Here is a 14,836-nt window from a genome sequence, read left to right as displayed (position 1 = left end):
TGATTAAATACATACAACGCAAAGAGTTTCCTCTTTGGAACTACCCTTTTACTTCCCTTTTTAGAAACAGACCATGTATTTGTTGTTAAGTGGATCTAATTAAAGCAAATGGATATTCAGAATTAATAGATGTGATGTATTGCATCAGTTGACTTATATGATTGCATCAAAACAAGGTTATTTGGGTCCTGGAGATATAACAGCTGTTACACCAAGGCAGCCAAAGCATACTCTGCTGTAAGCCTAAATAGGGTTTAAAGAACTCTACAGATGTGAAGATAAAAAAAGATAAATTAAAAAAAGATAAATTAAAAAAAATGCACACTTAGTACAAGATGAGGCGCTGTGTGTTGACACCTGGAGTCTCCTTACGCCAGCACACCATACTTCTCGTGCCAAAACATCAAACTGAAAATACACCTAAAGCCAAAGGAGTCCTAGAGCTCAACCTTTTTCTTGAAATAAACCCCCCGCGAGATATCTCTGAACACATTAAATGCAAGTGTGACCAACGCTTGGCTGAGTTTTGGATGTGCCTCGCTAACAGGCATTCACAATTAAAGAACCATGGTTATATATAGCACCTACCTTACAAGCTAGAGAAAACTGCATTTTCAGCTGGAAATAATAAAAAGCAGCAAGTGGACATCTGTCAATACTTGAAGTCAAATTTGTTCTCTTTAATACTCTGTTTTCTCTAAGTTTTATCTCATCAATTTGCATTTCTCTAATACATAACCCTGACACATTTCTTGGCAGTTAAGTGGGGATCTCAGACCCTCTCTTGCATGTGGGAAGCAAACATAATTCCAGTGTGGACAGTTTTTGACTTATGCACAGAATGTAGACAGAAATTATGCAGTCACTTTCCATTATTTTTGTTACCCGACCTAGGGAAGCACAAAAGGGCAAAGCACATTTTTAAAACAGAATTTCAGAAAAAATAGTTCCAACAAAAAAGTTCAATACAAAGCCACGATAGAATTAAATCCACCACTTCCCAAATCAATTTACAAAGCTGGGCAACCACTAATCACATTTTACAAACATGAAGCGTAATTTACAGGTTAGACAAATTACCCAGTTCACTCACAAAATATAAATAATACCAGGGCTTAGTATCACATAGCAGTACATCTGCCAGTACATCTTTCCTCATCTCCCCTGTTCTCAAGGATCTAAACTGAGATTGAGTGGCAATTAACTGTGGTGTTTATTTTTTTAAGAAAAAAAAAAAACAAAAACTAACCAACCCTGGTGCTGAGACAGTCTCGCAAAAACACGAACTTGTCACAAAAATGCACCTCCACTGGTCCTCATTTAGCTGCTTTTAAAATTAGCATATTGGTGATATTTAAAGCACTAGAACAATTTAAATCATTGAACACCTTACAGAGAGGAAGATTTGCAAATAAAGGGTAATTTATTTGGGCAACCACCTCCAATTCAGAAAAGAGGGCTAAACACAGGAATCTGGATGAATTTAGTTTTTAATGTATTGAGAACTCAGTGAGAAAGAGCCAGACCCAAGAAACCAAGGCAGCATGCAAAAAACAATTTTGTATTTTTTTCACATTGTCCTGTGAATGGCAATTCACACACACAGGAGCCTGGGAAAGTCCTCATCTGAGAAATTTCCAGCTCAGGAGATGGAGGAATTTTCTCTCTCTTTTTCTTATCCAGTCCCTCCCTATAAAATTATTCCTTCCTATGCACTATACAGTCTGGAAGCACACAACACGCAGATCTGCAGAGGAAAAAAAATGTGGATTCTCTGTGATGTGAAGGGAGGGAATAAAAAAAAGAAAGTGACACTGGCCTGCAGAAAAAGAAAAGACTGAGAATCTTAAAGTTCCCTTCATATAAGAAGCATATGTAGGAGCCAAATGCGCCAAGAAAATTTTCTTTTTCCACTCAAATTACTTTCAGACTCTCAGTTCTGACAGCTTTGAATAAATTGTGATGTATATGCAGCTTTTCAGTAAGAGCTCTATCTCAGAGCTTTCATTCATGAGTCATTTTAAATGCATACAGGTATAAAAGTTTCCAACATCAACCCCCATCAAATATCAGGACCGCTTACCTTTATCTTCTCAGCAATCTTAATACAACAACAATAAAATAGAAAAGAGCTTTATATTAGCATAGTACTATTTATAGTAAAGCATACTGAAAACCACAAATTCAAGTATGCTTTTGCAGCAAACGTCAGATTGACTTCACTTGGAAATACATTCACTTTTTCCATTCTTACATTTTGCTTAAAGAATTCATAGTGAGTAAGGAACACATTTATCTTAGAGGCGATATTTCATGTTTACTCAGCTAAAATGATCTAACACTTGTATTTACAGTTTATCATTGGCACTTATATATGATCATATTTAAAGATAACACTGAAAATTGTATTAGCATTGTACTGCCTAGATTTCAGCAATCAGTGGAGATAAGACAAGCAACATTTAGCATCATGCCACCAGAAGATCTCATAAATTTATCCTGGCTGACCTACGGTGGTTGCAGTTTCAGCCATTGACTGAAATAAGACACAGATGTTTTGATTTTCCTTCTCTCCTTGCTCATATGTTAACTGAGTCTCTGCACCTGGTGTCTCACTTTATTTAATGGGTCATCACCACTCGTTATTTCTTTTCTCTAATTGTGTCCTTTCCTGTAGAAGTTCCTTATCTACCAGAGAATGAGGAAGTAAACACAGAAACTTCAAGAATACAGAATAAACTAGAATTTGTTCCAATCTGCTATCGATAAATAATTCCCAATCTAGTCAGGAGATCGAAGAAATATCTAATATTTTAACAACTTATGAGAACCTCTAGCTGCACTTCATCCAAGATCACTAAGTGGTATAAATTCACTTTTTCACTTGGCAAACCGAAACATGGAAGAGAGAGGAATGGTTTAGATGCCAAATAAGGATACATAGAAAATAGTGGAGCAGTTGTTTTCAACAGCATCTTATTATAAAGTAGATCCCTCAAATTTATGCCCACTATAACTGGGCATTAAAAATATTAAGGAGACATTTAGTTGAAATGGCTGCTTTGTCCTCTTTGTCTTCTCCTACCTTTATATCTTTTTCTGTCTGCACCCTACACATGAATAGCCTTTCTCCTTTGGCATTAAGTCATACCCTTTATCTTTTGTGTTTTGCTAGCCTCTCAATAGTGATCTCCTAATGCTGTTTCCATTTGTTCTCAAACCTGAACTTGTCTCGTTTGTTATCTCCTCAATTCAGATTACCATCACCTCAGGGAAGGTATTGTCTCTGTCTACATGGTTCTAAAATCTGCTATGGAAGAGATAATAAGTGATGCCTCTTATTCATCTAAAGTTCAAAGCTTGTGATAATACAAGTAATCTACATGCCTTTGCTCTTCTTATAAATTAGTAATGAGTCTGGAATGCTTCCCCATGGCAATTAAGACTCATTCAGTTAAAATGACTGTATTCTGTGATCTGAGTCCTGTCTTATTTGAAAAAGTTATGTATTTTCTGTTAACATCACTACCAAAACTGTACAAATAACTTCAGGATTTCAAAAGCCACAGTCACAAAATGCTTCTCGTCCTCACTACTTTACTTGGCTTGTTAAGGTGAGTTACAGTATAGCCTACAGTCAGAAGGGATCAGATAAAGAGAAACCACATTTACAATGAGATAAAAGAAAGAGTTTCAGTGTACCACAATACACATATTCTAATAAAAATTACTATGACCCCTGTTAAAAACAAAGAACTGGATGTTTGTGTTGATGTTGGGGTGGGACACAGGAGGGGAAGAGGAGGAAGAATAAAACTATCATCATGAGCAGTACCATAGCAAGGTCTAACTCGTCCAAAAGATTGGATAAAGATGTAGCCTAGAAACTACCTTGCAGCATTTATTCATTTATTAAACTAAGCAAATCAAATATTCATAATGTCATGCTTGGTAAATGGAAAATGTTAAATGTTGCCTAACTGTCATTTCTCTTCAAAACATTGCTGTTGGGTGAAAACATAATGTAGGGGGCTTGTTTCCAGTCCACCCTCTACACATACAAATCTTGAGTCTCCTAGGTTATTCTTTTAATGTAGTGCTGTAAAGGAATAGGCCACAAAAAGTACTTCTCAATCCACCTATTGTTATAATACTGTGATACAATGAGCACAAGCCAGAGATTTTTAAACATTACCTTCGTAGAGAACTTCATACTCAGTGGGAATACAGCTATATCCTTGAATCAAATCGGGAAGACAGTCCTTACAGAAGGAATGAAGGCAAGGGAGCATTCTGGAGTCTCTCCTCCGCAAGTCCCATTTGCAGACCAAACAATTCCTCAGCAGATCCAGGGTCTCCATTTCTGCTGGCTGAAGTTGGACATCAAACACATGAAGAGTCACAAAATGGCTCATGACAATCCCTTCACCTAACAAAACACTCGATCACTCAAGCAACAAGCTAGAAGGCAACAGCAGGATGCACGTTCTCAGAAGCAACATTTATTTAGTCCTTGTGAAGAAAGAGGAAGTTCCTTGCAGCTGAAAATCACTTTATCTGCTTTACTAAAAAGAATATCTTTGCAGATTGTTGTGCAGGAAAGTGTGGTTTAAGGTTTACAAACCATGACCCCACTATCTCTCTATAGTACTTGCAACTTCTGTAAAAACTGAAGTAATCTGTTCTATTGATCTACTTACAAAGCTGTTACCAGGCTGAGTTGTCACATGCTGTACATTTCCTGCTCGAAGCACTGAAATCGTGCAATAAAAGAGACGATGTTCTCTGACTGCTTTTACAATTTCATCTCAGTATTTTATAGTTTTCAGGTAAAGCAAATAATAAGCATAAGTGATCATACACCCATCATTTCAGCAATGCATGTTAGAAAGCTGCCTTGATAAATGTACAGCATCTTCTGCAAATCTTCTTTATAGAAATTTAATAAAATGCATTTTGCAGTAATAGAATTTCAGCTGTCAAGATGACCACAGATCAAATCATAGACCAAACCTGAGCTTCCCATAAGCAGGACAGTGTTCCTCCTGCCAACCTAAGCTCCCCAAAGTAAATTGAGAGTTTTGCAGTCCACCATTTCATGTTCCATCCTTGATTCTGAGATTTTGAGAGGTGTTGATCAGATATAGCCTGCAACGGGAAACTTTTGCAAGTCACATCAGAGAAGAAAAAAAAGAAAATACAGTTTGTTATCCCCTGGAATCACCATTCCAGTTGACCAGACCTCCTGGTGCCCCATGGAACTGCCCATTGCCTTGGCATGGTGGCCTTGCTACCAGCAGTGCATGACTTGCAGCTACGATCTTCACATTGCCCCAGCACAGAAGAGCAGCAGCTGTAATCTTAGGGTTATGTTATTCTAGTGGAAACAGTTAGTAAGCAGGTCTGGTTGTTTGGTTTTTTTTCTACAATGCAAAACGAAATTTATGAACGTATCAGAAATTTACAACCAGGGATTTTTAAAGTGTTGCATCCTGAAGTCACTGCTATTTAAAATATTTTAGACTAAAATGTGCTATATGTCTGCACCATATTTCGTATCCAAGACCCATTCTAGGAACAAATGAAAATAAGTAGATACCCACCAACTTTACTGAATTCACTTAGAGAAATTCAAACCTACCACTAAAACTTATGATTGCAATTTCAAAACTAGAGGTCCCTTTAGAAACGAGCTGTGGTAATTGTACCTGTGGTTTAACCAATGAACATTCCATCAGTGCTTATTATCTGTGCTCATATTTTACAGTGCATCTTCATCAACCATCTTTCAGAGGCAAATGTCATTAGAGCTGCACGGCTTTTCAGCTTGCTCCATCTCTATTGTTTCCTGCAAGAACTCTTGCTAAGACAACACAGCACCTACAAAAACATGTAATATTTGCTGTAGGAAGTTGAGGTCTCAGACTACCACATTGTTCAGACAGAGAAACCACAGCCCAGGACTAAAGCATCCATGCACAGACAATCGATGCAAACAAAGCCCAACACTGGGAAATGCTGTATCACCGTAAAGTCCAAACCTGTGGCTGAATGAGCAGAAGCGCTTTAACATACATTTTAATTTATGCTTTTTGCATAATATATGAAACTACGTACAAGTGTTTTGGTAGGACAGGGAAGGATGAGGGTGATGAAAGTATTTAAAATTTCCTATTGAGACAGATATGCAAATCAGCAGTCGGGCAGCTACATTACCAGTGACTTGGCTACGCTTGGTGGAAACACCAAGCCCAGCAGCAGCAATTACAAAGAAAATTAACTGAATTGCATTTGGAGCTGTGTGGTGAAGGTAACGAGGCAAGGCACAGGACAGGGAGAGCTGGGGAGGCAGCTGGCAGGGTGAGTCACCCCTGGAAGGGGAAGGAAAGTGCTGGGCTTTTGGGGTGTCAGCCCAGAGGAGGGCAAAGGAAAGGCACCGTGCTGGGGGGCTGCCTCAGGAAGGACACAGCCACCCCACCACAAACCGAAGAGAAGTATCTAGATATCACAAGGCTGGAACTTCCAGTAAAGCATTAATCCGCTTCATACAGGAGAAGTTTGTGATGATACACTCCAATAACCTTATCATTTCCGTATTTCAGGGATAAACTCTCTATGCAAGTCTTTCAATTTCCTCTGTTCCTTTTTCTCAGATTTAGTTAAATGATTATTTTTTTTTTACCTTTGTTCCTCCATTAAATGTGGATGTCACTACACGACGCCCATTGCAGCATTTTAAAATAACATCAACTTTTTACCGGTTTTGTGTATAATTACCTCACTAGCAGTACTGTAAATTGCCAAGAATTTGGAGTGGAAAACATCAAATGAAAATATTAATTGTACCTGTGGTTTAACCAATGAACATGCCATCAGTACTTCTTATATGTGCTCATATTTTACAGTGCACCTTCATCAACCATCTTTCAGAGGCAAATGTCATTAGAGCTGCACGGCTTTTCAGCTTGCTCCATCTCTATTGTTTCCTGCAAGAACTCTTGCTAAGACAACACAGCACCTACAAAAACATGTAATATTTGCTGTAGGAAGTTGAGGTCTCAGACTACCACATTGTTCAGACAGAGAAACCACAGCCCAGGACTAAAGCATCCATGCACAGACAATCGATGCAAACAAAGCCCAACACTGGGAAATGCTGTATCACCGTAAAGTCCAAACCTGTGGCTGAATGAGCAGAAGCGCTTTAACATACATTTTAATTTATGCTTTTTGCATAATATATGAAACTACGTACAAGTGTTTTGGTAGGACAGGGAAGGATGAGGGTGATGAAAGTATTTAAAATTTCCTATTGAGACAGATATGCAAATCAGCAGTCGGGCAGCTACATTACCAGTGACTTGGCTACGCTTGGTGGAAACACCAAGCCCAGCAGCAGCAATTACAAAGAAAATTAACTGAATTGCATTTGGAGCTGTGTGGTGAAGGTAACGAGGCAAGGCACAGGACAGGGAGAGCTGGGGAGGCAGCTGGCAGGGTGAGTCACCCCTGGAAGGGGAAGGAAAGTGCTGGGCTTTTGGGGTGTCAGCCCAGAGGAGGGCAAAGGAAAGGCACCGTGCTGGGGGGCTGCCTCAGGAAGGACACAGCCACCCCACCACAAACCGAAGAGAAGTATCTAGATATCACAAGGCTGGAACTTCCAGTAAAGCATTAATATGCTTCGTACAAGAGAAGTTTGTGATGATACACTCCCATAACTTTATCATTTCTGTATTTCAGGGATAAACTCTCTATGCAAGTCTTTCAATTTCCTCTGTTCCTTTTTTCTCAGGTTTAGTTAAATGATTATTTATGTTTTTTACCTTTGTCCCTCCATTAAATGTGGATGTCACTACACGACGCTCATTGCAGCATTTTAAAATAACATCAACTTTTTACCGGTTTTGTGTATAATTACCTCACTAGCAGTACTGTAAATTGCCAAGAATTTGGAATGGAAAACATCAAATGAAAATATCCCCATCTACCAAAGCATGTTTATCAGTTTAAAAAAACAAACAAAAAGCACACAAAAAAACCCCACCAACAAACAAAAAACCCTCCACCAACCAAACTAGTAAAAATGAGGATACTTTATATTCAAAAAGTTAGATGCTCTTCATTTAGCTTCTTAATTTCTCCCGGTTTTATACAGGAAAATCCTTCCTTCTGAGGGGAAGCCGCGCGCCCAACAACGGCCGCCCCCGCGCGCCCAACAACGGCCGCCCCCGCGCGCCCAACAACGGCCGCCCCCGCGCGCCCAACAACGGCCGCCCCCGCGCGCCCAACAACGGCCGCCCCCGCGCGCCCAACAACGGCCGCCCCCGCGCGCCCAACAACGGCCGCCCCCGCGCGCCCAACAACGGCCGCCCCCGCGCGCCCAACAACGGCCGCCCCCGCGCGCCCAACAACGGCCGCCCCCGCGCGCCCAACAACGGCCGCCCCCGCGCGCCCAACAACGGCCGCCCCCGCGCGCCCAACAACGGCCGCCCCCGCGCGCCCAACAACGGCCATGAGTGACAGCTCTGGGGGGCGGGACTAAAGCGGGACGCGTCACTGGGCTCGGGGCGGGTATACGTCACCGGAAGCGGCCTCCACGCCGTGCCGGCGGGCGGGGGACGCTGTTGCCATGGCGACGGGCGGCGCTCCCCGCAGGGCCTACGCTGGGAGTCAGCTGGGAAAGGAGCCGGGCGGAAACATAACTCGATAAACAGCTCAAAACTTTTTGCACCCAAAAGGCAGGCTACAATATACGGAAGAACTACTCGAGACATAAGACACCGAAGAAGCGAGAGTGTACGCTCCTTCTCTGAGGAGAAGGACTTGGGAGTGCTTATGGAGGAGAAGCTCACCATGAGCTGGCAGTGCGCGCTGGCAGCCCAGAGAGCCAACCCCATCCTGGGCTGCATCAAGAGAAGTGTGGCCAGCAGGTCTCGGGAGGGGATTCTGCCCCTCTGCTCTGCACTCGTGAGACCCCACCTGGAGCTCTGTGTCCAGCTTTGGAGTCCTCAACACAGAAAGGACATGGATCTGCTGGAACAGGTGCAGCAGAGGGCCATGATGATGATGAGACGGATGGAGCACCTCTCCTATGAAGACAGGCTGAGGGAGCTGGGATTGTTCAGCCTGGAGAAGAGAAGGCTCTGGGGAGACCTTACAGCGGCCTTTCAGTACCTGAAGGGTGCCTATAGAAGAGCTGGGGAGGGACTCTTTGCCAGGAGGTGTAATGATAGGACAAGGGGAAACAGTTTTAAATGGGAAGAAAAAAGATTCAGATTAGATCTCAGGAAGAAATTTTTTACTGTGAGGGTGGTGAGACACTGGAACAGGTTGCCCAGGGAAGCTGTGGATGCCCCATCCCTGGAGGGGTTCAAGGCCAGGCTGGATGGGACCTTGAGCAACCTGGTCTGGTGGGAGGTGTCCCTGCCCAGGGCAGGGGGGTTGGAACTCGATGATCTTTGAGGTCCCTTCCAACCCAAACCATTCTATGATTCTGTGTGTCCCTGAGCTGCTGTCACTCACCCATTGCCATGTGTGCACAGGGTACTGCCGTGGAAAGGCAGCTTTTCACTGTCTTTGTGCTCTGGTCAGCCATCGCAGACGTGAGGCAGTAACAACATTCCTTATTTTGTGCTGCCATGCACAACTGGCCTTTGAGGATTGAAATGTTTTAGCTTTGGCAGTGGGTAAATAGCACCTCGTCTTAGGAAACAGTGGTCCCAGCAGTCGATGAGATAAAGTTCACATACTTTTACCTCAGTGTTTTACAAACTGGTTTAGTTCTTCACAGCTAGCAGTGCTGCTGGCTAAGCTGAACTAGTTTAGCAAAGCAATGCCTAAGACTAACTTTAATTATTGCCAAACACTAGGTTAGGAGTTCCTTACCCAACCAAGATCCTACCACACATACCAGAAGATAATTCACAACTATCAGCAATAATTCAAGACTTCTAGCAGCGAGTACAAAAATAAGTGACAGTGTCTATATCCTCTTTGTCTGACAAGACAAGAGCGAACTCACCAGCTTTAAGGAATTGTTTGAATTTTACTATTAGAAGATTCTGCTTTGGTAGGCAATCAAGCCTTGCATTGGCCACCAAAGTCCTATTTTGATGCTATAACTAAGCAACCTGTATTTTATGTAGTCATTTTAAGCCAAGTACATCAGAAATACATACAGAGAATTTCCAGAGCTGCGCCATGGCGTTATACTACCTGTAAGGAAGGCTGAAAGCAGCTGGCAGCATCTGTCCCACACATGGTCACTTCAGGAATTCTGTACCCTACTTGAGGAGGGTACTGATGGCAAAACTTAATGAAATGACAGCATTAGTTCAGTCATAAAGCAAGTTTCAGTATGTAACTGCTGTTACTAACCCTTAAAGCACATCAAATTGGAATTGCCATCTCTCAGTCCAGTAACACTGACAAAAAGCTTTAAAAGTTTTTAGCTTAGTCTGTCCACCAGCTAGTCTGCCACAATTAACAAAAAAGGACACGATGCTGCTGCTACAATCGCTATGAATCAGTGAAATTCAGAATTAGTATGTGCAGAAGCAATTTTGTCCTGTGGTGGAACAAGTCACACAAATCTTGGAAGAAATCTGATGCCTTCACAAGCTGTGGTCGAGCGAAGAGATTGCAGCAGCACAGTGTTATACTATCAGTGAATCACAGAACCACCGAGTTGGAAAAAAGGACACGATGCTGCTGCTACAATCGCTATGAATCAGTGAAATTCAGAATTAGTATGTGCAGAAGCGATTTTGTCCTGTGGTGGAACAAGTCAGATGAATCTTGGAAGAAATCCGATGCCTTCACAAGCTGTGGTCTAGCAAAGAGATTGCAAAAGCACGGTGTTATACTGTCAGTGAATCACAGAACCATCGAGTTGTCCAGGTTGGAAGGGACCTTTCACATCATCAAGTACAACCACCAACCCAACACTGGCAAAAGCCATCTCTAAACCATGTTGCTAAGCACATCTATCCATCTCTTAAATATCCTGTACTATAGATAACTATGAGCCCATGTTCTGATGAGGATGCAAACACCTCAGTTGGTACCCAATACTACACCAGTAGTTTCTAAAAAGCACATGGTTTAAAATGGTCTGTGTTTTGTAACACCCCCCCTGCACAAATACAGAAAGAACCTATCTATTTTGCTACCACACAAAGACCAAAGAATGAGGTATTTGTACATGCCAAATGCTGGACACTGTAGCCAAGTGATTTTAAACAACAGAAAGCAGCAGTCAAACCACTAATCAAAAACTGCCAGAAATAACTAAGCAGACAAGACTCCAGAGTGAACAGTGTCCAGACAAGTCAGGAAAAAAAAAATACAGAAAATTCCACTAATCAGGACATTTTACACATTGTCTTTATTCAAAAAATTTGAATAAAACGAAGGCTTTTATGCCACAAGCACACAGGCACCTCCAACTTCTTTGATCTTCTCCTCTGCTCTTCTACTGAAGAACTTGGCTTTCACAATTACAGGCTGCTTAGGCAGCTTCCCCTTGCCCAAGACTTTGTAGTAGCCCTAAAAAGATTTAAAAAAAATAAAAGGGTTTAGTGTTTGTAATCGGCTTGCAGGCTCCTACATTCAGACCTGTCTTTTAGCATGCACCAAATAAAACAAAAACTGTGATTACCATGACCTCATTCCCTGCTTGTCTCCAATATAAAATTGGTGTGAATGGAAGAAAACATACCCTGCACGACTCTGTGGAGTTGCATTTGTTCAGAGAAAAAGTGGAAACAATAAAATGAACTTTTCCTGCAATTCAGAAGCTGGATTATTTTCCCCCATACTCCATATACAGAAATGTGGAATCTGGTAAAGAAGTCAACAACCTTCTTCCACTTTTCCAAGGGAGAGCAGCTGGCTGCATTTCCAAGACTATCTACTACCCAGTGACTTCTGGTCGATGCTCTTCACCTGGAGGACATCCTGGTGCTTCTGAAGAGAGCAGAGGACTCTTCTGCGTGGCTTCACAGCACTAGCTGGTCTCTACCATAGAATCCTCTCATCTCATTCGTGTCCCTTACTTTAAAGGGGCAGTCATGGCACCAGGTCCATTAATACCATAGCCGTTAAAAGGCATCACTTCTTACAAGAAGTGGTGTAACTGGCAAACAGAGGAATCTTAATTTGGGACCCAGAACATTCCCCCTTGGCAGCCAAGGTAAGTGTTGCTGATTCGGTGGCTGGCTGAGACATGAGACATCACAGCCAGTGAATATGGATCAGATGTTAATGTCCGAGAACTATAGCACACCAGGACAACCCAACATGTTCAGGTGTGACTCTAGTCTCGATAGTAGAGAAGTGACTTCATGTAAATGAGAATACTTCTACCATGTTTTTATACATGTTTTCAGTAATATTTTAAACAAGTGACCTATCACCACTCTCCAATATTAGGGAAGTCCCTGTCCACAATCACACACAAGGATAAGAAACAGTTCTTTCAGAAAAAACCCAAACAGCATAAGCACCTCTGTAACTACTTACATAGTCTCGATAGTAGAGAAGTGACTTCATGTAAATGAGAATACTTCTACCATGTTTTTATACATGTTTCCAGTAATATTTTAAACAAGCGACCTATCACCACCCTCCAAAATTAGGGAAGTCCCCATCCACAATCACACACAAGTATAAGAAAAAGTTCTTTCAGAAAAAACCAAACAGCCTAAATACCTCTGTAACTACTTACACGCCAAGGTATTTGTGCTGAGAAGTTGACAAATATTCAAGCCCTGTAGCTTATCTGCAATTCACCATTTTGCTACTGGGATATACAAAGCTAAGTTACACGTGAAGTGATCAGGAATTACAAGTTTGAGTATGAGCAGAAACTTACTGAGCGCACAACATCAATGACCGGGGCCAGTCCAGCCTCGTTTTTGGCGTAATTGAGCCTTGTCTGCTCACTGACAAGCGTCCAGAGTTTATCCAAATTGACAGTAGGACAGAACTTTTGGTTTCTCTTCAAGTGATAATGTCTCATGCCTACTTTTCCAAAGTAACCAGGGTGACTGTGAAAGAAACACATTCCCCATTAGATCACATTTTGAATCGTCTTAAATAGGTACGATCACAAATCAACACCAGAACATCTTATTTGATCGAAGTAATTAAGATTTCACGTTATACCTTTACTCATATCAATACATGTAGTATTTAAGTGTAATACTCATTAGTATCCAAGACTAATGACTGTCACTAACCTGGTGACTGACTGAGCCAAGAAAGGGCACAGCCAGTGAATATAGATTAGTGGTTACTATCCGAGTACTCTAGCACACCAGGACAACAGGCAGTGTCCAGATGTGACTCTAGTCTCGGCCAGAAGTACAGACAATATCCCACACCTTTACAGTCTGCAGCTAAATAGGATGCAGTTTGGATTTAACATTTTGAATATGCATAACGACTTGTGTGTGCATTGTTTAGGAAAGACCACATCGTAACAGGCAAGTCTGGTCAAGTTTCCTGAATGCTGTATTGAACTCTTACAAATATACGGTTTAAGTGAAAAAGTCTTTGATTTTAGGATAAATGGGGACATGAGCTGACTGTAGCTGTAATACCACACTTCATATTAGAAGGAAAAATACAAAGGATTGTAGGAAGTTTTGTTAGGTGTTTCTACTTCACGAGCATGCATTTTGGTAGTATATATTTAAAGTGTTAGCTTACTATTTATCAAAGTTAATCCTGTGATGGTGCAAACCACCAGCATTACCACGCCCTCCGGGATGTTTCCTGTGTTTGCCTAAAAAGAAAAGTTTAAGGTTGTTACACTAAGAATATTACGCATAATACATGAGCTGAGAGGTACGTTCAACGTCAATTTGAGCTAATTATTCCGATTCTATCCCCTCTTCTGTGTTCATTTCAATTCAGTGAGATAAACCAACTATAAAATAACCCTACAGGCTTAAAAAAAAAACCTACCTCATACATCTGGTTAGCTTAGAGGAGTATAAGAAGACACCAGTGCTAGCACAAATGGTGGAAATGGTAGGAAGAGTTACAAAGGACACAGCACTGCCCCATAAGTTTAACATATCACCCAACCTGCACATATGGCCTGAGCTACTGACGTTACAGACCCAGTGAAGTCTGAAAGAACACACAAGACTTCAGCTCAGCCCATCGCTGCGGCCTCTGCCCCCACACAGCGGCATTTTTCTGCGGCCTCAGCCCACCAGCGGCCGCCCCCCCACTCACCAACACGGGACCTGGGCCCACCAGCGGCCGCCCCCCCACTCACCAACGCGGCCGTGGCCGTGGCTAACGTGCCCTCTCAGCTTCCGGGTCTTCCTTAGTCTGGAAGGCTGCGGGAGAAGAGGAAAGCGCCTATGAGCAGAACGGGCGGCCAGAAGCAGCGGTACCACCCGCCCTCCTCGGCGGCCGCCGTTCCGACACCGCGCTCCCCTCAGCGGCCACGCAGCCAGGCCGCCATTGCGGCCCGGGCCCTCCGAGGGCAGGCCCCAGCGGCCTCACCGCACCCTGAGCGGGTCGCGGGCTCGCAGAAGCGACTTCCCCTCCATCCCCACACTACTCCCCAGCCCCGTCCCACCGCGGGAGCGAGGGGCGGCGGCCGCCGGCCCCCCCGTCCCATCCCCAGCGGCAGCACCCACCATCTTGTCAGCGTGAGGGAAGGAAGAGAAAGAGCGCGGCGCTCGCGAGAGCGGGGGAAGGCAGGGCGGGGGCGGGGCCCAACTCTCGCGAGGCTTCACGGGTGGCGCCCGGGGCAGGGGTCGAAGTCTCGCGAGATCCGGCGCGCGGAGAGGGCGGGAACATCCGCTGTGGTACC

The 14,836-nt window shown here is 43.0% G+C and overlaps 2 protein-coding genes across 2 annotated transcripts in view; both read right to left on the bottom strand.

Moving 5' to 3' along the window:
- TRIM66 (tripartite motif containing 66) overlaps positions 1-4,415 on the bottom strand; it is a 77,743-nt gene extending 73,328 nt beyond the window's left edge. The window contains exon 1 of the mRNA XM_014954835.1: positions 4,196-4,415. Within this exon, the coding sequence (XP_014810321.1) occupies positions 4,196-4,415 (220 nt within the window). The remainder of the gene's footprint in view (positions 1-4,195) is intronic.
- A 6,948-nt stretch (positions 4,416-11,363) lies between these two features.
- Positions 11,364-14,753, bottom strand: RPL27A (ribosomal protein L27a). The gene is made up of 5 exons (XM_014954841.1): positions 14,661-14,753; positions 14,291-14,354; positions 13,714-13,789; positions 12,875-13,049; positions 11,364-11,547 (listed from the first exon to the last, which is right to left on the bottom strand). The coding sequence occupies exons 1-5, from the start codon at positions 14,661-14,663 to the stop codon at positions 11,419-11,421; spliced, it is 447 nt and encodes a 148-aa protein (XP_014810327.1). The 5' UTR covers positions 14,664-14,753; the 3' UTR covers positions 11,364-11,418.
- Positions 14,754-14,836: the final 83 nt, after the last annotated feature.

The sequence above is a fragment of the Calidris pugnax genome, unplaced genomic scaffold (assembly GCF_001431845.1).
Source record: "Calidris pugnax isolate Ruff unplaced genomic scaffold, ASM143184v1 scaffold186, whole genome shotgun sequence".
NCBI lineage: Eukaryota > Metazoa > Chordata > Aves > Charadriiformes > Scolopacidae > Calidris > Calidris pugnax.
Note: the sequence above shows the minus strand (reverse complement) of the source record. Positions and strands in the feature narration are given on the sequence as shown.

Coding starts and splice junctions, on each gene's coding strand:
- RPL27A (XM_014954841.1), bottom strand. Junction 13,790..14,290: donor CCACGGCCACGGCCGCGTTG/GTGAGTGGGGGG, acceptor TTTTCTTTTTAG/GCAAACACAGGAAACATCCC. Junction 11,548..12,874: donor TCATTGATGTTGTGCGCTCA/GTAAGTTTCTGC, acceptor AAATCTTTTTAG/GGCTACTACAAAGTCTTGGG.